At 39.7% G+C, this 21410-nt stretch overlaps 1 protein-coding gene across 1 annotated transcript; it reads left to right on the top strand.

Moving 5' to 3' along the window:
• Nucleotides 1-288: 288 nt before the first annotated feature.
• On the top strand, nucleotides 289-20557 carry THOC1 (THO complex 1; the record flags this gene model as incomplete). The annotated part of the gene is made up of 21 exons (XM_010015138.1): nucleotides 289-362; nucleotides 469-529; nucleotides 1249-1315; nucleotides 2412-2530; nucleotides 3750-3798; nucleotides 4321-4416; nucleotides 4721-4803; nucleotides 5289-5362; nucleotides 5949-6057; nucleotides 7236-7367; nucleotides 8469-8569; nucleotides 9759-9825; nucleotides 9996-10046; nucleotides 10637-10707; nucleotides 11611-11634; nucleotides 12037-12132; nucleotides 12926-12991; nucleotides 16394-16477; nucleotides 16705-16852; nucleotides 18274-18352; nucleotides 20262-20557. Coding segments are annotated over 21 exons (1947 nt in total), but the record flags the coding sequence as incomplete, so codon positions are not given.
• Between the last annotated feature and the right edge of the window lie 853 nt (nucleotides 20558-21410).

Here is a 21410-nt window from a genome sequence, read left to right as displayed (position 1 = left end):
AGGTGAAATTGGGGCGGGGTGGGGGGGACGGGTCACACTTGAGACTGGTGTAGATGCAGTGTTGGTCGCAACAGTGTATTCGTCTGTGTTTTGCTTCACCACACTGTTAGCCCACGTTTGGGGCGTGATGCTCTGCTAGCTCACGTATCTGATTTCCTTGTTATTTGGCATATGATGTCTGGCAAATAGGATTCCTTAATATTTCTGTCCACTGTCAAATAGAGGAAGGAGTAGATCTCTCTGGTTTTGTACTGGTTTTGTAAGCTTTCTTTCTTTACATATTGGTAGACATCCACCAGAGAGGCCCTGAATATCAAAAGTATCAAGCCATTATTGAACGCATTTAACCAGATTCCCGGGAGGTAAGTAAATTCTGCTTGATTTTAAAAGGTGCCTATTCAGGTACCTTTTTAGTAATCTTTTCCCTAATAGTTGTTGTTAATTGGTGTGGAATGTTTGTATTTGCAGTGAAAATGAAAAGAAGTGTACCTTGGATCAAGCTTTTAGAGTTATTGTAGAAGAAGAAATAGTAAGTACTTTAAACTGCTACAGCTTATTTCTTGATAAAGCTCAAATTTCTGTTTGCAAGTTAATGTGTTAATTTAACAGCAGCTTACTTTAGTATAAGGAAATACTGTGTATTAACATGGAATATGTAAAAGTTACCTAATTACGGTATAATATAGATGATTAAAGGAAATTGGTAGGTTGGACAGAATGGCAGTATTTTACAGATACCACAGCATAGCAAGAGCTGTGCTTAGGCTTTTCCAGCATTTTTTTGTAATTCTTATGGAAGTTTGCTACTTAAAATTCTAGCTCATAAATATGCATTATTCTGCAGTTGTATGTTTAAGGATGGGGTGGAGTGGGTTATCTGTTACTAACATGTAACAAAGCTGCATGTTGGCTGAAAAGAATGATGAAAAGAATCCAATACTGCTTTTATTGGTATTACCTGAATGAAGGCTGAATGTGGGATACTAATTTTCAGAGGTAAATGACTCTCTCTACGCAGTAGGTATTGTATGGTCTTTAACGGCCAGAAGCGGTCAAGAAATGTTGCTCACTCAATAAATTAACTTCTTAATGTTAACTGACAGGTCAGTTTAATAGATTGTTTGAAGTTTTGGGAAGTTGAATGTCAGTATTTGTTTTAAATATGCCTACTTGGAAGCAAGGATCTTGGTTTTATTACATATATCTAGGTCAGAATAGCCAAAGTGTAACACTATTTTGTTTGTTTAGATAAACAAAGCTCCATGTGAAAATCTCCTGGCAATTATTTCTCTTGCTATTAGTGGAGTCACAGAAGGTGAGCATCTTTCTCTCAAATTTCTTGGCAGTTTTAGGGACCAATTAGGGGAATTCTGAAATCTTAATTTTTGTAAGTTATCTGCAGCTCTGATAATATGTGGCCCTTACATTAGTGGTTATGAAGTCTGTTCCATGAGAGGAATGACTTGTAATTAAATTCAGGTATATGTGTGACATTTGTGTTGGATTTTTTTTTTTTTTTAATTTTTTTTTTTTTTTTTTGATAGAGGAAGATGCATGGATTTAGTTGAAACATAATTAGCATTTTCTATCTTTGTCCATCACTTTAAAATGCTTAGATATGTCCCATCATCATTTTGGAGATGAGACCACTGAGGCAGAGAGGTTAAATGACTTGTAAGTTTCTCTGTCAGTTGCTGGCAGAGCCACAGATAACTCCTCCTCCTGGATATCTGTGCTCAGCTTGTACCTGCATCTGTCAGTACAGGACTGTTTTTTAGATATTTGCATCTCTTTCTATAACTGTCTTTTGTGCCAGAAGTCTGTGTGCTAACCTCTTCTGAAGAGGCTTTCACACTCTTCCCTTTGTTCATTACTTGGTATTACGTATCAAATACTTGTTAGTTTTAATTAGTACAGCTCAACTACATTACATATGTGTTTTATGAACTGTAGGATGACAAGACCTGTGATTATAAGGAATGCAGACATTACCTAACTAGAGAGCACGGGCAGACTGATTTTGTGCACTGCTTTAGTGGCGCTTTACTTGAGGAAAAGACTGTCAAACTTCATGGGTGTGTCTGTAGTATAGCTAACTGTGGATTTAGAAACCTGAAAGAGTTCACTTGCAGTCTGCGAAAACATGTGATGTTGTTTCAGACTTTGAGGGTTTTAGAACAGTTGTTATTATTCGTTTTATATTAATCCAAAGCTCTTGTAAGGCTCATCTGCATATGTGTACATATAGAAATAGCCTTATTGGAAGTTCATGCTTTAGCCCAACTTTTTTGTTAGGATTTGTAGAAACCCAGGATAACTTTTTTTTTTAGCACAGTGTCCCTCAGCTACCATGCATCTTTATTGCATTTCAGTTCAACTTTGATGAGTAAAATGTTCCCCATTCCTCACAGGTATCTGCACTGCATCAACCCCTTTTGTGCTTCTGGGGGATGTTCTGGATTGTCTGCCCTTGGATCAGTGTGACAGAATTTTCACTTTTGTGGAGAAAAATGTTGCTACATGGAAATCTGTAGGTATTTTTTCCAAAATGTGATACAGTCGTTCCAAAACTTCTGTCTGCCTGCACCATTTTTACAAACAGATTTTAACTGTCTTTATATCTGTTTCTGTTAAAATAGCAGCATTGAGCACATTTTGGGTTGAGGCTTAATGTGTGCACAGCAGAGGTCAGAAAATTAGTAATAATAAAAAAATCATAATTGTTTTATTTCCAACTCCTTTTTTTTTTTAAACTATACAGAGTTTGTCATATTTAGAAACTAGAAATTTAATGTCCAATGCACAATTTGAATGAGTAGCTTTTCTCTTGACTTACTATTCAGCTTTTTCCTCAGAGCTGCAGGAGATTCCTCCATCTCTAATTTGGCAGGGAGAGAAGTCGTCTTGGTCACTTCCTTAATGAGCTTTCCCTTATGGGACTATAGCAACAATGAATATGTTGCCCTAGAATATTTCTGCTCTTGAGGAGCAATCAGGGTTTTGAGGCCTGTGTGAGTATTTTATGCTCATGCTGTGCCATCGTGCTATAACAGGAGAAGAGCTGCTTCAACAGGCTGCTGTGCTTCTTGTGCTGCAGGCACTGTTAATTAAAGGGGGAATTCCAGGACTCAGGCAGAAGTCCTAACCTGCCAGCATTTTATTCCAAGGTGATAAGAAACCTTGGATCTCAGTATCCTTGGTTTACTCTTTGTCAGTACTTTGTCAGTAGTGTGAGGAATGCAACTCTATAGGTAACAGTTGAAAATCACTCTGTTTTCTCTGATTTCTTAAGCAGGACTACTTCCATAGGCATTCATTCAGGGTGGTGGTCTTCAGCTAGTATTGTGTCCCCTAGTACATTCACAAACTCCATTTCTTTCTCCTGCTGCCAGATTACTGGTACTGTTAACACTCTTTATACTCTTGCATTGAATAATAAAAGCAATAAGTAAAAATTAGTTTGTTCCAGAAAAGAAAGCGGGCAGTGCTCTTACAGGTCACTGTCACGTGGGGGTTTTGTGTATGGAAGCTGGATCTAAATGTTGTGGTTTATGCTTTCTTGGAATTTATGGGACTGTTTCTTTTATATTGCCTTTTCATGAAACCTGCCTCTTATTTAAGGGAAAATTCTAATTTAGAGGTAATAGTAGGAATGACTCATACTTACTCATGGCTTGTGATTGGATGAAAATCTGCTCAAGAAAGTTTTGTGATCTGTTAATGATCTAAAAACCTTTACTTCATTTCAGAATACATTTTACTCTGCAGGGAAGAACTACTTGCTACGGATGTGCAATGGTGAGTTTTTCAGGGTGGTAATTTTTCAAGGAGGTGATCGGGAATTAAAGAACTCCCTATCTTAGCAAATGGAAGTGAGTTTAATAATTGGATTTACATTCAGATGTGTTCAATAAGTAATCAAGTTCAAAGGCAGATCACTCAGCAGATATTAACCAGTCTTGCTGCTTAATGTAAAAGTCATTCTGACCTTGGGGAAATCTCTTCATCGGTGGAGGTTGTTAAGAACATCCAAGAAATACTCTTCAGCAGTGACAAGGCCCATATCAGAGGCTGATTTGAGTAGAATTTGCTTGAACTTTTTTACTATTGCTGTTGAAGGTGTTGGGAGAATTGGTAGAATGCACTTGGAAAAAAATATGGCTGGTCTGAGAAAGTTACTAGCATTTAAATTTACAAATCTTAGTTTAAACTCTTTTCATTAGCTATGTAGTTCATGTGATTAACAAGTCTTAAATTCTAGCATGTGAAGAACTGGAAGAGGGATAAACACTAACATTCTTCACTTCTTACCATATTTAGACCTCCTGAGAAGATTATCTAAGTCACAAAACACAGTCTTCTGTGGGAGAATTCAGCTGTTCTTGGCTAGGTTATTTCCGCTTTCAGAAAAGTCAGGTGAGATTTCTTTGCACTGCACTACACTTAACATCTAACAAAGACCGAATATGCTGAATCTTTTAAGTTTATGATGGTTGCAGACCAGATTCAGTTGGAGGAAGTCACTTTGCACTTGTATCTAAGTTCTTGTCTCTACCCTCAATATTGTATGTAGGTGACCTTCATTTGTTGTGATTTCAAACACAAGTTTTAAATGCTGTTTCTGAGAATTTAATATCAGCATCTCATAAACAACTAACTGAATTAATAGATTTATATATGAACTTCACAGCTTCTAAGACTGGCCCTTTGTTTTTCACAGGACTTAACCTGCAGAGCCAGTTTAATCTGGAAAATGTCACTGTCTTCAATACGAATGAACATGAGAGCACTCTAGGACAGAAGGTGAAAATTCCCATGTCACTTTTCTTTCATTCTGTGGTAAACCTGTTAGACTGTTTGCACAAAAACATGTTAATGCACTTAATAATCAAAACTGTATGTTCATTATTTGGTTGTTGCTCTTACAGACCAAGCTGCTGATTCTGGAAATAGGCATGTTACCTGGTCCATTAAACTGTGAGGTGATTTGAATGTGAGGGATAAACACTGTCACTGCCTGTGCTGAGCATTCCTCACAGCATATTGAGGACAGAGCTGTCCCTTCAGCTTTTTGCAAGAGAAGTCAGACTCAATTGCAAAGTGTAGTAAAGTGTTAAAAAAACAGGAATTTATTGTGTGTTTTACTGGAATAATACTTTAGAGATCTTTTGAAGTACCAGCTTAAGCTTTCTGATCTAAAGTGTAACAATGTTAAAAATAACACTGTGAAAACTGTATGCAAATTATAGTGGCATTTGTATAAGTTTTAAATCATTTTTTCCTATTAGCACTCCGAGGAGAGAGAAGAAGGAATGGACGTAGAAGAAGGTGAAATGGGAGATGATGAAGCACCAACAAGCTGGTGAGCTTACAGCAATTTCAAAAGTTGAGAGAAAAGTTTATAAAGTGAAAGTAAGGAAGGAGCTGTTTGGGAAATATCCTTAAATGTTGTACTCGGAATTCTACTTGTCTCCTGCCTGCTCAAGATGCGCTACAACCTAGCAGTTTCTTAATCTGTTTAAGTGGAGTTACCTGGAAGAGAAAGAAATATACGATTGTTTGTTTAAAAAAGTTGCATATCCTGACTGAGGACCACTGCTATTCTCTTTGGCAGTTTTTCCAGTTACCTTGACAAAACTTGTTCCAGTAAGATGTAATCAGTACATGCTGTATGTGCTTTTAGGAGAAAAAGCTGTGCTCCCCTTCATTACCCAAATGGTGAAAAACTCCTAAAATCCTTTTTTCTATTTTTGCTTTTATGGTAAGAAAATACAGTACTGGATGGAAAACTCCTTTAGGGACAAATTCGGGATTACAGATTTCTCTGTTGGGGCTCACTGTTCTCTCTGTTTCACTTACAAAAGTGAATGATGTTTTCTGCAATTGCACATTTCCTGAGTGGATTCTAATTTAATATATTGCTTTGATTTTATTTTTTTTCCCCCCAGTTCCATTCCAATAGATTATAACCTGTATAGAAAATTCTGGTCACTTCAAGATTATTTTAGAAATCCTGTGCAGTGCTATGAGAAGGTCTCATGGAAAACTTTTCTTAAGGTAATATAGAGTTCATGCTTTCAGTCATTTGGCCTAATTAAAAAATCACCATTTACACAAGTAGGAGAGTGAGTGCATAAGCATAGAACACTTCTAATGCTCATGCCACTGACAAATAATAGTGCAAGAGGAAATGTATTTTGCTGTTTTCTGACGTGAGCCTTTGACAGTAAACAATATATTAAGATGTACGGTAAATCCCCTTAAAAACTTGTGTAATTCAATAACAGATTTCATATGTTGCAACAGTGTCAGAAGTACCTTTTTTGTGATTTATCAGCTGCAAAAAGCAGAACTTGTGGGTTTGGGTTTGTTATTCTTCCCCCAAGAAGATAAATAGTTCTACCTAGTTCTAAATCTTAGTTTTGAATAGTCATATCAATCCCAGTCGGATCCTCAAGATGATAGGTTCCTAATGAAGCAAATCTCTTTGTAGAAGAGAATGTCCCCTTCAGCCAGCTGTTTTAGTTTTGCTTAGTATGAATGTTGAGGATGGTTGCTAAGCTACTGTTTCTTCACAATTTGCCACTCAATATTTACTAAATAAGAAGCCTGAGATTTTTTTGATCTTCGTTCTCTGTGTTCCGGTAATAAAAGTTAACATCTGCTCAGACTTCCAAATATAAATCTGGTTAATGAGGTCTACATTTTCAGCTTTGGGGCAGGGAACCTAACAAAATCCCCCACATGTGATTCAGAGACTCTGAACAAAACCAGGCTTAATTCTTTCAGCTCAAAGTTTTGAGTTTTATCTTGTTGCAGTTTTTAAGGCTCTGAATTGAAGAGCAGCACTTCAAATTTAGCTCTCACGTCTGTATCTTTCTTTGTGTGTATTCTGAATAACTTGAGTTTGATATAGCAGTACCATCGTGTTGACCTTTTTTCTTCCTAACATCTAAACAGCAAAGCAAAGCAATTGAGCACTGTTCACAACCCGTAACATTGTTTTTCTTAGCATATTTTGAATACTCCAAATGTTTAGATGCTCTGAAACAATAAATGACACTTTAACTGTCATTTGTGGTGTTCAGAGAAGCCCTACATATTGGTGGTAAATGGGTTGTTTCATCTAGGTGGTAGCAAGTTTAAAAATTGTTTTACTTGCTTGGCACTAAGTCTAATGTAGTTCTCCAACTACAAAGTCTTTGTATTATTTGTGGTAAATAACTCTTTTATAGTACTCGGAAGAAGTTTTGGCTGTTTTCAAAAGTTACAAACTGGATGACACTCAGGCTTCCCGAAAAAAGTTGGAAGAACTAAAAACAGGAGGAGAACATGTATATTTTGCAAAGTTCTTAACTAGTGAAAAGGTACGTGCTTTCTTTTCTCAGAATCACAGAATAGTTGAGATTGGAAGGAACTTGTGTCTAGTTCAACCTCCCTGCTCAAAGCTCCCAGCCAGAGCATGTTGATCAGTGCTATGTCCAGCTGGGTTTGGAATGTCTGCACAGATGGAGACTCCACAGTTTCTCTGCGTATCCCATCTTATTGTTTGATCACTTTAGATAGGTTTATTCTATTCTTCTTCATGTGATTCTTTTTGCAGATTGCCTCTGTTAATTGATGATTCAGGAACTCCTATTTCTGGAATAGGACTCTACAGTAGAGCTGACCTGTTTATCGCATTTGATTTGTATTGTTACATGTGGGGGTTTTATTGCTTTTAGAATTACATTTCCAAAACTTGGCTGATGATGTGCTAACTGTATTTCCTGCCTCATAATGGCATTGTTTAAAATTGCTTTGAAAAAGATCTTGAGAGGTTTTAATTTTGTTAATATTGAGTTAAAAATACAATGCTCTATTGGATTTAATCCTCAAATTGTTGTCTTTATTTGGGAGTAATACGTAACTTTTAACTTGCGTGCATTAGTAGACAGCAGAAAGCAAGTCTTGATGCAGCATGAGTTTTTCTGGGATAGAAGAGTAGGTAAATTCATCATAAGCCTTTGACCTGTGTATTTACATTTTTAAAATAACATAGTAGAGAACATACACAACCAGTTGCTTAATTAATACCCAATAGTCAAAGGCCTTTTTCTTTAAAGAACCTTGAATTGTTCATTTTATATGATCTATCATGCTGCAGCACACAGGCTAGAAACCAAACAGTGTATTGCTGTGTGTTGATCAGAGTGAATTCTTCTGTGGTAGCCAGTAGTTCATAAGAAAAGGGAGGAAGCTGTCCTTCAGCTTGCTGAAATATTGGAATATTTGGGTTTCCAAATTCTTGTTCACTTCAAAGTGAAGCACTGTCCTGAAAGCATAGGTGATACTGAATAGAGCTTCTGTAATGACTTGCCATTGTCTTCTTGTAAAATTACTTTCCATAGAGTTTATCAGAAAACATTTGTTGGACTTTTTCACTTATGTGTGCTTAGTGTCTAATGTATAATTCTTTCTTCGTTTAGCTGATGGATTTACAGCTGAGTGACAGTAACTTCCGCCGTCACATCTTGTTGCAGTACCTAATACTATTTCAGTATCTGAAAGGACAGGTCAAATTTAAAAGGTAATGTGGAAATATTCTTTGTTTTGGGGATGGGGAGCTAAGAACTTGGAGATAGCCCAAAATATTTTAAAAGAGTTTGCCTACTTGTTTTAAGGTTCTTGTGAGACCTGCAAGAGCCTTGCTTTGGTACAGCTTGTGGTTGAAGTTATTTTAGAGCAGGAAAGCAGAGGTCTCATTCTTGCCTTTCTCTGCTCTTCTCTGTGATTCTATCTCTTCTTTTGCAGGGGCTGTAGTGCTCATTAGACTTATGCAAATCTGTTCAGTTTACTAAACCAGAAAAAAACCCAATATGTTCATCTTTGCAGAGTTAGTTTTCTGCCAAATTGGTGAGTTTAGGGAGGTCTCAGAGAGGCAGGGGCCATGACAGCATGGATAAAGGTGAGTGCCAGCCATGAGAGGGAAGGAGTGTCTCTTCATGACATAACCATGAGCATGTTCATATTCGCTATTTAAGGTACCCAGTGCTTCATTAAAAGCTGGTTGGTGTTATATTGCTTCTGAACACTGTAAATGGAATGTTGATGGTTATGTTTCAAATGGATTCTTCTTGAACCAGTGGAAAACAAAGATTAGATTCTCATCTGATTTGTTTAAGAAAAGTTCTGGTCTCTGCTTGAGAGTGGAGTGAGCTGTGTTGGATTTAGTTCTGTGTTCTTTTCACTTCTACTTATTGATTGCATTATAATTCTAGATGTACCAAGTGACTTGTTTAATGTTCAGGTCATGCTATATAGAATTAATGTTTTGAGATATTCAAGGTGGGTGTTCTGTGTGCAGCTGGTAGATTTTTTTTCTTTTACTATGGTTTGTCTACAGTACAACCAGCTTTAGCTGGGGTTAGAAGAGTTGGGTTGGGTTGGTTTGTGTTTTTAATCTTTTCACTGTGCCCACTTGCTGTGCTTTGGGACCAACAAGATGTGATTTTAGTCGTGCAGATGGACTTCCAATTGGATGAAGCTGAAACTTGAACGTATATTCCACAAGCACATCTAATTAAGTCCACAAACTAATAAATGGTCAGTCCATTAGTCCCTTCTAACACCCCTCAGAAAGTCTGTAGTGTACATGATGTGTCCTCATCACTATTTTGATGGTTAATAAACTCTTCAATTATTTTTTGTGAAGTAAGCTGATTTAATGACGCTTTTGTATTCTTCTTTTTTTTTTTTTCCTCCCCCCCCAATTCCAGTTCAAACTATGTTCTTACAGATGAACAGTCACTTTGGATTGAAGATACTACAAAAGCAGTTTACCAGGTTGGTACAGTAGATACTTCTATAAAAATTACATGGGAGAATATTTAGTATATAATATTGTATCAACCACCCTTGAAGCAGCAGCCACCGTTTTCTTTGGGGGTTTATTCTGTGTATTCTGCTACAAATATAATGCAAAAAGTTAACTTTTTTTCTCCCTCCAATTGTAGCTTCTTTCAGAAAATCCTCCAGACGGGGAAAGATTCTCAAAGATGGTAGAGGTAAGTACTTTGGTGCCTGTCTGAACAAATCTATATAGTGCATAAATTAGCTGGGGCATAAATGTAGTAATTGAGAGAATTTTTATCTCAGTAAAAAATACTCATAACATCTTTTAATCTTAGTTGTATTTTTCCCGTGGTTTTATTAATGTGCTTTTCCTTCTCCTGGGGAGAAATGGAAATGTGCATATATGTACTTGCCTACCTACAGGAGACAGTGGTTATTGAAACTCCTTTGCAGAAAGGGGTGTTGTGCCCAAAGACATGGGAGTATGATGCAAGTGAAATTAAAAACAAAACAAAAAGTTGTCTTCTTGCTTTCCTATTTTCCTTTACTTTGGCTGCATCTATTTGCTTGTTTAGAGAAGGAGAAATAAAGCCTTTTCCCCCCAGTTATTGAAGAGAGAAGGTACACTTTTTGGAATAAACCTAAGCATCTGGTTAAGATTATACTGATGACCTTCAAAATAGTGGCTGAAATACACTATAACAGAGTTTTCCCCTTAATTTTAATAGCTCTGTTAAAAACTTTGGGTTCAACTCCAAAGGTTATTACGACCCTAATAATGTGCAATATTATGTTTCTCCAGCATATATTAAATACTGAAGAAAACTGGAACTCATGGAAAAATGAGGGCTGCCCAAGCTTTGTGAAAGAAAGGTAACTATTATGAAGTAATAATAGGATTATTGTTATATAAATAATAATAATTAAAATTACAATGTAATGCATGCTGTTTTGTTTGAAATGGTGGTTCAACTTTAGAATAGATATACCCACAGTGTATATGACCACTAATGATTCATATAGCTTTGAGATTTGTTTAATTGGATGGCCCTTCTGTGTGTGCAGAAGGCTCTTAGATTTCTGCCAAAAAGTCTTAAGGCTTCATTATGTCAGCGAAGAGGTGGTTATGAATGTATGAGGTCTCAGGAGAGCATTCCTCACTGTCTCATGGCAATAATTTGTTCCTTTAATACCAAGTATACAGTGACTGAGGAGACTGAAGAAAATTGTCTCCCCTCAAGCCTTCAGCAGACTCTAGGTTTAAGACACTGGTGCCTGACCTGCCTATGTACTGCTTTGCCGCTAGGAAAGCTTTTAGTGGTGTGGCTTTGGTGGGGACTTTCATGTAACAGTTCTCCTCTGACACCCTTTAGTTACTAGGTTTGCCACTGATCACTCACTTTAAAGGAAATTATGATTAGGTGGCTTTTGCCACTGAGAGATTTCCTGTGTCATTAGTTACCAACTAGTGGCAAAACTTAGACTTCGACTCCATATGTCTACTTGACTATCATGAGGTGGTGACCAAACATTCGTCTTCGTCCTCCTTCATTCTGCACACAGACTGTAGGCCCTTTGTGGTAAGGAACATATGGGACATTATCTTGTTGCACATTTCCTTTTGTGGAGAGATCAGGTGGAGCCACCTCATCATGATTTTAACTGTTTGTGAAAAAGGGAGGGGGGCTGTGAGAAGAGAGAAAAGACTGTTTCAGAGGGGTTGTAAAGTAAAATTATGAAATTTGACTTTTATAAATGTTCTGTCTCCTTCTTTAGATCTCAGCCAGAGTTTCAGCTTGGGTAGGTCTCACCCTCACTTCAGTGGTCTGGGATCTCCATTCTCTGATCCCATGAAATCAGGTGCACCTGGGGAAAAGAACTTGCAATCATAGAGCAGATGATCCCAGCAGCAGGGTAGATCATTCTTAGTATGTGCTGTTGGCATAAATATGATTGACTTCTTTTTCTGTATTGGGACTCTGATAGACCTTTTAATTTGTGAGTGAACTAATTTTGGTGTCTGGTAAATTCCTTTCCTTATCCTTACTTTACCTTCTCTCTCCTCTCACCCCCACCTCCTTCCACTATCTCAGTCATTCCAAATACTTCCATTATGATTTAACTGGGCACCATCTGAAATGGCTTGATTTTGTTCTCTAAATATTATTGATTTGATGCTAAAGAGCATCTTTTTTCCTTTAGACCTCCTGATTCTAAGCCAATGAGGCCTGTGAGAAAGAGGCCAGCTCCAGAGGACTTCTTAGGAAAAGGACCAAATAAAAAAATCCTTATGGGGAAGTATGTTGGATTTTTTTCCATTACAGGTTTCAGTTGGGTAGTTGTTTTGAGCGGGGGGAGGGGGTTTTGACATGGTACTTTTTTCTAGTCAGTAATTTTTGAACTTCCTCCTTTTGGAACCACCAGGAAAAAACAGCCACGGAATATGTCATTCTTTTAAAACTTGCAGTAGGCTTCCCTTCCTTACAGTCATCTCTTGTAGATCCCTTTTAAATAGTCTGTAATTTACAGACTGAAATTCTGAAATTCCGTGGTTTTTACTTGTTGGATCAGTTTTATTACTTTTGACCTCTTTGGTTTTGCTTAAAATGTTTCTGTGCCATGGGTTTTAAAATAACACCTGCTGGTATCTTACCTCTAGGGCAAAGATGTCGTCTTGATAGGTGCTCTTCAATAAAAGTGCCATACTTTGCATGATACCAAGTGCTGTATTTTCTCACTTCCTTCTTTTGGAGAAATTACAGTCTGTTTATTGTAGCAGTTCACATAACTTGGATGTGGAAATTTTGACCTTATCTTGAGCTTCAAGACCTTGTACTGAGTGTTTAGTAAAATGTCCCTTCTGAAAAAGATACTGATAAATGATTTCATTTGTCAAAACAATATGGTCTGACCTTAGCTGGCTTGGGAAGAGAGTCTTTCACTGTTTCTGACCACAGACCAGCAGGAGATTCTAACAGAAATTTAATGCATAATGTCTTGTTTCATGTGTCTATCTTTGGTGAATGAAGGAACATGAAGTGATAGAATGATGACTGTGGAGTTTGACATGTGTTTATGCTTCTCTTTGCAGTGAGGAACTGACCCGCCTTTGGAATTTATGTCCTGATAACATGGAAGCTTGTAAATCGGAGAGCAGGTAGGTAAAACATGGTACGTCATTGTCTAAATGTCTAAAGCTAACTTTCAGTACTCTAATTGCACAGAAAATTCCAATCATTACAAAATTGGCATAAGGAAAGCATATATGATAGTCTTATATGGTATGGCATTTGACTGTGTGTCTTGGAGAGGAGTTGGTTGTATGAATCTTTGTCTTGAAATCTCCTCACAGTTTTCATCGCTAGTGTTTAGTCTTGCAATCTCCTTACAGATTTCTTCACTACTGTTTATGCTGTCGGTAATTTTCATCGCTTAGTGAAGTAAAATAAGCTGAAAACCAGATGGAAACTCCCATTTTGTAGAGCATGATTGTCTAATTAATTACCTTATATAATAAAGGAAGATTGCCAAGTGTGGCTGTGATGAAATTAGCATGCTATTTGGCTGTGTTTTCCAAGCAGGCATGTGCTTTGAACAATACTGTAGAAGAGGAAATTGGTTAGCAAGCATTGTTTTGGTGCATACTGGATCTAGTAGTGGTGCAGATGTAGAAAAAATACAATTATTATTTATCCCTTCTGCTTGCACAATTGAAGGAAATACTGAAAATGTGCTTTGCTGCTTAACTGTCTGTTTGTTAAAAATAGCATAACCCTTTGGTGCAGATGTGATACCTAGTATGAAAGTTTGAGAAAGGAATAGGGACATTTCCCAGAGAGAGCTTTGCTAATAGTGGCTGTAAAGGCTGGCTGCCTGGGGAGAGATGCTGGCTGTGCTGATATCCTGAGTGGAGGAATTGCTTTTGCAGAGGCTGGGAGCTGTGCAGAGGAGGTGCCCTCCTTTCATGTGAGGTTGGGATGTGCCAGAAGGCCTCTGACAGGATACTTGCTTTTACTAGGCCAAGGACTAAAGGTGGAGTTGTGTTTGGAAGCCAAGCTTTTGATTCCCTGTGCATGATTGTATTGTGCTGCAACTTCTTCAAATAAACAAATAAATAAAACTAAACAAATAGAGATAAACCAAGACAATGCATGCCATGGTAAACGGGAAAGAGAAGATCCATGGGGATCTGGATTCAGTTCTAAGCTCTGTTATAGACTTTGTGACTGAATATGGTCAAGTGACTAACTTTTTGCTTTGGTTCCTCATGCCTTCATTCAAGTGGGGTAATATTTCCTTCTTTGTCATCTTTTTAGATAGCTGTTCATGGGATAATATAGCAGGATTTTAACTAAATGGGTTATCAAGCTGCTGGCTTTGGTTCCACTAGTCAACGATAAAACTACACTTAAACATGCATGGGGCAATGCTTCCCTGGACAAAACACAATTTTCAGAACAAAATTAAAGTGAATTTATAGTGCAGCATGCTTCTTTCCCTGCCCAAATGATTACAAGGTTCGCTTGTAGAAGCAGCTGTGCTTCTGTCAAACATTAAATAGGAAAACCACAGATCATTATGAGCTTGTTTTGCACCACTGATAATTTTGACTTACAGTAACCTACAGCTCTTGAGTGATCTGTATGTCTTGCTTGCAGTCTTCAAAGCAGCAAGCTATCCTGATCATTGTGAATATTATTTCTATTACCTTTTTTCAGGTCATGGTTCCTTATGTACTGGTTTGAATACCTTTCAGCAGCAACCACTAGCTGCTCTAAGAGAGAAACATCAGTCAGGTTTTTATCATGTCCCATATGAACCATAAATATTGTCTTTTAAATCGCAGAACTACTGAGGTCAGAAGGGAGGGACCTCTAGAGTTCACCTAGTCCACTCTTTTGTTTGCAGCACGGTCAACCAGAGCAAGTTGCCTGGGGTCTCCTGCAATCAGGTTTCAAATGTCTCTCTGAGAGTGGAAGTTCCACAGCCTGTTCCAGTGTTTGATCACCCTCACAGAAAAGCTGGGGGATTTTCTCTGATGCTGAAGTGGAATTTCCCTTATTTCAGTTTGTGCCAGCTGTTGCTTGTACTGTCACTGGGTAGCATCCAACCTGATTCTTCCTTATTGCTCCCATCAGCTATTTACTGACTGTGAGCCCTCTCTTCTTCAGTGTAAACACTTGGCTCCATCACCCTCTCCTTGGATGTCACATGTTCCTGTCCATGCACAGCCTTTTGCATGGACCCATGTGTCTTATGCTGGGGAGCCCAAAACTGGAGGCAGCACTCCAGATGTATCTTGCTAGTGCTAGAGTAGAAGAAGGGAAGGATCATCTCCCTTGACCTGTTGGTAACCCTTTTCCCAATGCAGCTGAGGATGCTGCTGGCCTTCTTTGCCAGAAGGTGCATTGCTGGCTTGTGTTCATGGTGGTCCACCAACACCTCTTGTGCAAAGCTGCTCTCCAGTCAATCCCCAGCTGTCCTGCTGCCCGGGCTTGTTCCTCTGCAGGGGCAGGACTTGTCATTTCCCTTTCCTGAACTTCATGAGATTTCTTTTGAGGTCCCTCTGAATGGCAGCAGAACCCTCTGGTCTGCCAACTACTCCTCCCAGTTCTACACTGTCTGCAAACTTGCTGAGGGTGCACTCCATCCCCTCCTCAGTGTGTCAGTAATGAAGGTGCTAAATAGTACTGGTCCCAGGATCGAGCCAGTGACAGGCCTGGACCTCATGGCATGATCACCTCTCTGTGAACCCAGGAACTCAGATGCTTTTCAGTCCACTTCAAATAAATCAATTTCTCCTGATGCCTGTAGGCTTTGGATCTGTACTGAATGTACTTTAACTGAAATACCTTCAACGGAAGTTGTAAGAGTCACCATTGATCAAGTCAGCGAGCCACTAAGATGGAATCATTAAGTGTAACATTAAGCTGCCTCATATTTTCCTCCCTCTAAAATTAGTGATCGTAAATAATTGAAATTGTGGAGTAGTAGTAATGTAGCTTTCTCTGGTAGCAAATGAAACTGAAACGGGGTGAGGGTTAAAGAGGCCATGTTTTACTTGTCCTGTCCAATTGCACAAAACAACCCCCTGGGACTCCTGAGCACTTGTGAGCTCTGTGAGTGGCAGCGTGTTTCTGGCACAGCCAGTCGGTCCTTACTGGTATTTTTATGAAAGCCTCAGTTCCTTATTGCCACAGTTCTTGTCTTGGATCCTGTTGTCCTTTTTCACCAAATGCTACTGGCAGATGTTCGTGTCACCTTTTGGTATGGCAGAAGGTTTAAATACATCCAACAGGCAGTGCTAGTGACCCCTGGTACACTTCAGTGGCCATAATCAGCAAATAATTTCACAGCAGATTTCATTTTATAGCAACACGTATCGAACAGATCCGTTGCTTATTTGCAATTGTTGAATTTGAGTAGATTGATTTGGGGTGGGAGTTTTTTCCTTCAGTGGGAGTGCTTGAGATGTGTATGAAGGAATTGAAAACCAGCTATTTTAGAGTAGATTGTGAGGAGTATTAAGCTCCTTATTTTTCTTTTTTTTTTTTTTTAGGGAATATATGCCAACATTGGAGGAATTTTTTGAAGAAGCTATTGAACAAGCAGACCCTGAAAACATGGTTGAAAATAAGTATAAGTATGTGAATCTTTGTTGCGTCTCACTTTATTTTGATCTTTTTCATGTATGGATTAGTAAAAGAAAACAGACTGTTCTCTGCATTACTAATATCTGCAGGACTCGAGTCGTGTGCAAACAATGCCTAAGTTTGGACAGAATTATATTCAATAGTAAATGCCTCTGATCTTTTTCTGTGCTTTTAGAGATGCCAGACTGTTACCAACCAAACCCGTGTTTTATTTTAGGGCTGTGAACAATTCTAACTATGGCTGGAGAGCACTAAGGCTTCTAGCACGCAGAAGTCCCCACTTCTTCCAGCCAACAAACCAGCAATTCAAGAGTTTACCTGAATATCTAGAAAACATGGTAATCAAATTAGCCAAGGAGCTGCCTGTAAGTAATATTATCCTACAATAATAAATGCTGAATTCATTTGACTTCCTGCTTGTCTCTCTGCAGTCCATTTGGTACATGGGGAGAGAGGGGGGAGAAGAAAACCACAGAGAAAAAACTTGTATGCTTAAGTAAAACTTCCAAATAAAATTGGTCTAATCTATGAAGATCCCAGTAACACTAAACTAAGCAACATGGACTAACCGAGTAAGTGCTGAGCTCTGCCTTGTACTCTGTGACGAGCCAGCTGTGGCAGGAATACGTTTGTACCCTGTGGCTCGGGTTCCGTGTTGCAGCGCACACGGAAGATGTAGCTGGCATCACGGCTCATGCGTGTTGGTGCCTGTGGCTCCTGGGATGGCAGTAAGAGGAGCAGGGCGTGCACCGAGCGTTACCACAGCTTTACAGCAGGGTTTACCAGAGCTCTCCTATGAGTTCCCTGACTTCTAAAATATGTAAGGAGAAATAGACCTTGTGGAGCTGTAAATGTAAAGCGCTGACCCTTTGCATGTTCAACAGTGTAGATTTGAGGCCAGGGAGGGGTCTGTCAGATCTCTTACACACAATGATAACAGAGACTAAAGCTGGGGAAGGGAGCATTTTCTAGACCTTTGAGTTAGTGCACAAGCCAACAGTTCCTTGTGGGTTGAATCCGTGCTTCCATATCCGAGACCGCCTTGTTTGTAATGTGAAACTGCTGAGGTGTAAAGGTTGAATTGCAATATATAACCTTTTTGTTTGTTCAGCCATCACAGTTAACTACATGCTAATAGCAGCTTTAGAAAAGAATACTGGGAGGAGAAGGCTGGTTAATGTGTTAAGGTAGCACTTGATGCAGTATTCCTGATAGTGCTGCTGGCATGTACCGAATGTTACTGCAAGAAACAAGTATGTAGATAGGGCCTGTGAGTGAAACATAGGAGAAGAGGAAGTCAGTGTTCAGTAGGTGAATCAGAGAGTGAAAAGTTTGCTGTTTGCATATTTGTTTGCCACCTTTAAGAAGCCTGAAATTTCAGAAAACTTTGAGGAGTTCCTGAGGGAGGAATGAAATTAATGAAGAACAATAACTTTTTGAAAAATATTCTTATCAGTAGTGGTCCCATAGAAAGTTGGCTGTTTGGTTTTTTTATTAAGTATGTGATAAAGGTAGGTGTGTAATGCTTAGTTGTAGTTGTTATGAGAAGGAAAGAATCCTGTGAGGTCAGTGGATGCTCTAACTAGGTTTTTTAGTTAAAACTAAGCTTTATTAGAATGCTCGTTACTGGTGGTTTGGATACGGGAGACTGGGGGTGATCTTTAGGTCTCATATGGGATCATCTCAGGTTTTTCCATTCTAACACACATTCCAGACAGTCTCAGAGCTGTAAAATTTCTCTTTAAACACAAAACTCATCCAGTGATGTTTAGTTCTCTCATTGTAGCCTCCTTCTGAAGAAATAAAAACAGGCGAGGATGAAGATGAGGAAGATAATGATGCTTTATTAAAGGAAAACAATGAAAGTAAGATTTGCATGTTCTCCATGTTTGCAGTATCTCTCTTGCTGTGTGTTGTAGAAGCTGTGTTTTAACAGTCATCGCTCCTGACTTAACCAGCCTTTGTACCACAAAGGTGTAGCCTTTTCAGGACATGGGGCACCCATAGCAACTTCTGGGTCTCATGGCCTGCAGTGCTGAAAGCATCCAACTAGTTGGAGTTGGATTAGCCTTTTCATTAGGAGCCTCTTCCACCTTTTCTGCTACGTGGTGGTGTATACAGCTAAAAGCCAGCATTGCTGTGTAAAAACCTACTTGAGTGTTCCTCACCCTGCTTCCCTGTTCTTTCTGCCCATTAATTGGCATGGATGAGAGCCTCCCTCCAGCCCCTACTGGGATGGGTGGTTATGGAACTCTCAGAAATAGATACATTCCAACTGAGATCTTGACATCCTCTTCATTTAAAATAACTTAAAGGCAAAAGCTGCTCCATGAGAAGAGCAACCTTCCTGACAAATGCCATCTCTTGTTCCTTTCCATAAACCAGTCTTTCCATTTTGTCTCTTGCCTGTATACCTGGTATATTGTGCTCCTCAGTGTCCTTCACTGTCTCCCATGTCTGTGAATCCACCTCCTTCCATCCTCACTCCTGCCTTCATCTCACAGCACCATCTCCCTTGAGTGCTGCATCTCTCTGTGCCAGCTCTTGCATCCAGTGTGGGCAGGTGGGACATACAGAGCGGGGAAACCACACACTGGCCACCACTGGCAATTTTGTTGGAAGATTTTTTTCTGTGAGTGGAAGGCTTCCTGTGGGCCCCTGTGAGTCTCTGTTCTGTCACCCTTTTCCATCCAGCACCAGACATTTTCCACACTCATCTTGCCAATAGTGGAGAAGCTTCCACCTCTTCAGCTTAAAGTTGCCTGACACAACCTCCATGGCTTCACCACTCTTGTCTGTCTTGAAGCCTTGTCTTAAAGCAAAGATGGCAAAGCTGTGGTCCTCTGTGCTTAGAAATGAGGGAAGTGAGCCAAGTGCTTTTGTTGTTTCATTGTTTGTGATCTTCCATTCCTTCTCCTCGGTGCAGTGAGTTTAGTTCAGATAAATGGCACTGGAGAGAGTTGAACCTTCCACTCGTTGCCAGCTGGCTCTTCAGGTTGGGATTAACTTAAATGCAATCAACTTAACTGTAATTCAGCCTTTAGGGCTTCTTCTTTTAAAGTGTGAAGTAAGCATAGGTGGTAAACCACAGGTTGTAAACCATGATGATTGATAACCTATAAATGTGGAAACCTGCCTGTGTAATCACTGCAGCGCTTGGCTGCTCAGCAGAGCACAGTGTTTCATGGCTTTATCTTGATGTGAGAATGACAAAGAATTCCTTACAGTACTGGCTGTGTATTAAGGCTGCTGTCCTAGTCACAGTCCTGCTGCTAATAAGAACATGAGGGTTTAGTAACTCAGTGAAAGGGAAGGAAAATATTTTTACTTTCGTTAACTCTGAGCAAAGTGATTACAAGAACTCTGAGAGACAATTAAATGTTAAAGATCACTCTGTATTTTAATATTATAGTTGACTCATGTATTGAAAACTGCAGGCTGCCTGTCAGAATCCTCATTTTCACTTGGAGGAGGCGGTTCTGATGTATGTAAGGTTTTAGAAATTCTCTCTTAATCAAATGAGAGATAACATAAACCCCAAGACTTTATTGTGGGCAATAAGGGACGTTCCTTTTGAAACCCAGGTAACACAGCTGTAAAAATCCATCTGTTCTCAGGGCCCAGGAGTAGGTTTTAACAGTTAAAGGTGTCAGTCAGTCATCTGTTAGTAAATAAATAGGGGTTTAAAACAGGGCAGATCAGGGAAGATTAATCTGCAGTATCTGGAGCCATTCCCTGTGTGTCAGTGATTCTCTTTCTCTTTTATTTCCCCAGGTCCAGAGGTGCAACGGGACAAAGCCATGACAGGCGATCAGATCGAGTCAGTTGCGAACAGGCTTGGGGAGCAGTGGAAGGTCCTGGCCCCCTACTTGGAAATGAAGGATGCCGACATGCGGCAGATCGAGTCGGACAGTGAGGACATGACGATGAGAGCCAAGCAGCTGCTGGTCGCCTGGCAGGACCAGGAGGGCGCCCATGCCACCCCCGAGAACCTGGTTCTGGCGCTGAACAAAGCCGGGTTAGGTGACCTTGCGGAAAGCCTGAGCAATGACACCGAGAGTGGCAGCTAACTCATTGCAGGTGCTGCTCACTCTGTTTGGGTTGGGGGGTGTTAATTGTGACTTCTGGTAGCTGTCGTTACCGTCAGTTGTGACTGTTTCGGTTTAATGGTTCCTGTTGTTCGTAGGTAACAGATTTTTAACAAGCATTTTATGGTCAGTAAACGATAAAACTTTTTAATGATGTTGTTCAGTTGTGCAGACTTTCTGAGAGAAGGGTTTGTCACCACGGTGTGGGAGTAGGAAGCTTCATCTTGGCTGGGGGAAGGGTGAAAGGTGGGGGGGGGAGTCGAGTTGGGTAGCTTTCTGTGTGCCATCAGCAAAGCTCAGGTCACTCCTGCTGGATGGAAGGGTTGATGCTCCCTGTGACCACCCACTGTCTCTGCAGTTTCTCAGAGCATGGGACTTGTGAGCCAGTGTTTGGGGTGGTGGGAAGCGGGAGACCATCAGAGCGTACCTGCTTGTGATTCAACCTTGGGAAAACATTGTTGTGGTGGAGATCCGAGTCACAGTGCTCACTTCCTGTGAAGAACTCATGCCCTCAGAGGGGTGTGCGCTCAGCCTGCTTCCCTGTGAAGGACTGGTTCTCTCTGGGCCTTGACAGTTGATAATGGGGGGTTTTCCATGCTTGTTTTCATTAGCAGTTACTAACTTTGGTCTCTGGATATGTTTGACTCTGTAGGAACACCCCTGAGTCATGATGAACAAGGTACTTTCTTTGTCCTAGTTCACTGTGAAGTGACATATGGGTTCCATTTTGAGGACATGGGTACCTATTGATGGGTACAAGGTGTTACACGTAGTTGGATCTGCTTTCTTTCAGAAAGCAGGAGATTTTTGTGGTGTTAAGCAGTAGTTAGCTACA

The sequence above is a fragment of the Nestor notabilis genome, unplaced genomic scaffold, assembly GCF_000696875.1.
Source record: "Nestor notabilis isolate BGI_N333 unplaced genomic scaffold, ASM69687v1 scaffold9435, whole genome shotgun sequence".
Classification (NCBI taxonomy): domain Eukaryota; kingdom Metazoa; phylum Chordata; class Aves; order Psittaciformes; family Psittacidae; genus Nestor; species Nestor notabilis.
The sequence above is the reverse complement of the archived record's forward strand: the minus strand, read 5'-3'. Positions and strand labels throughout refer to the sequence as shown.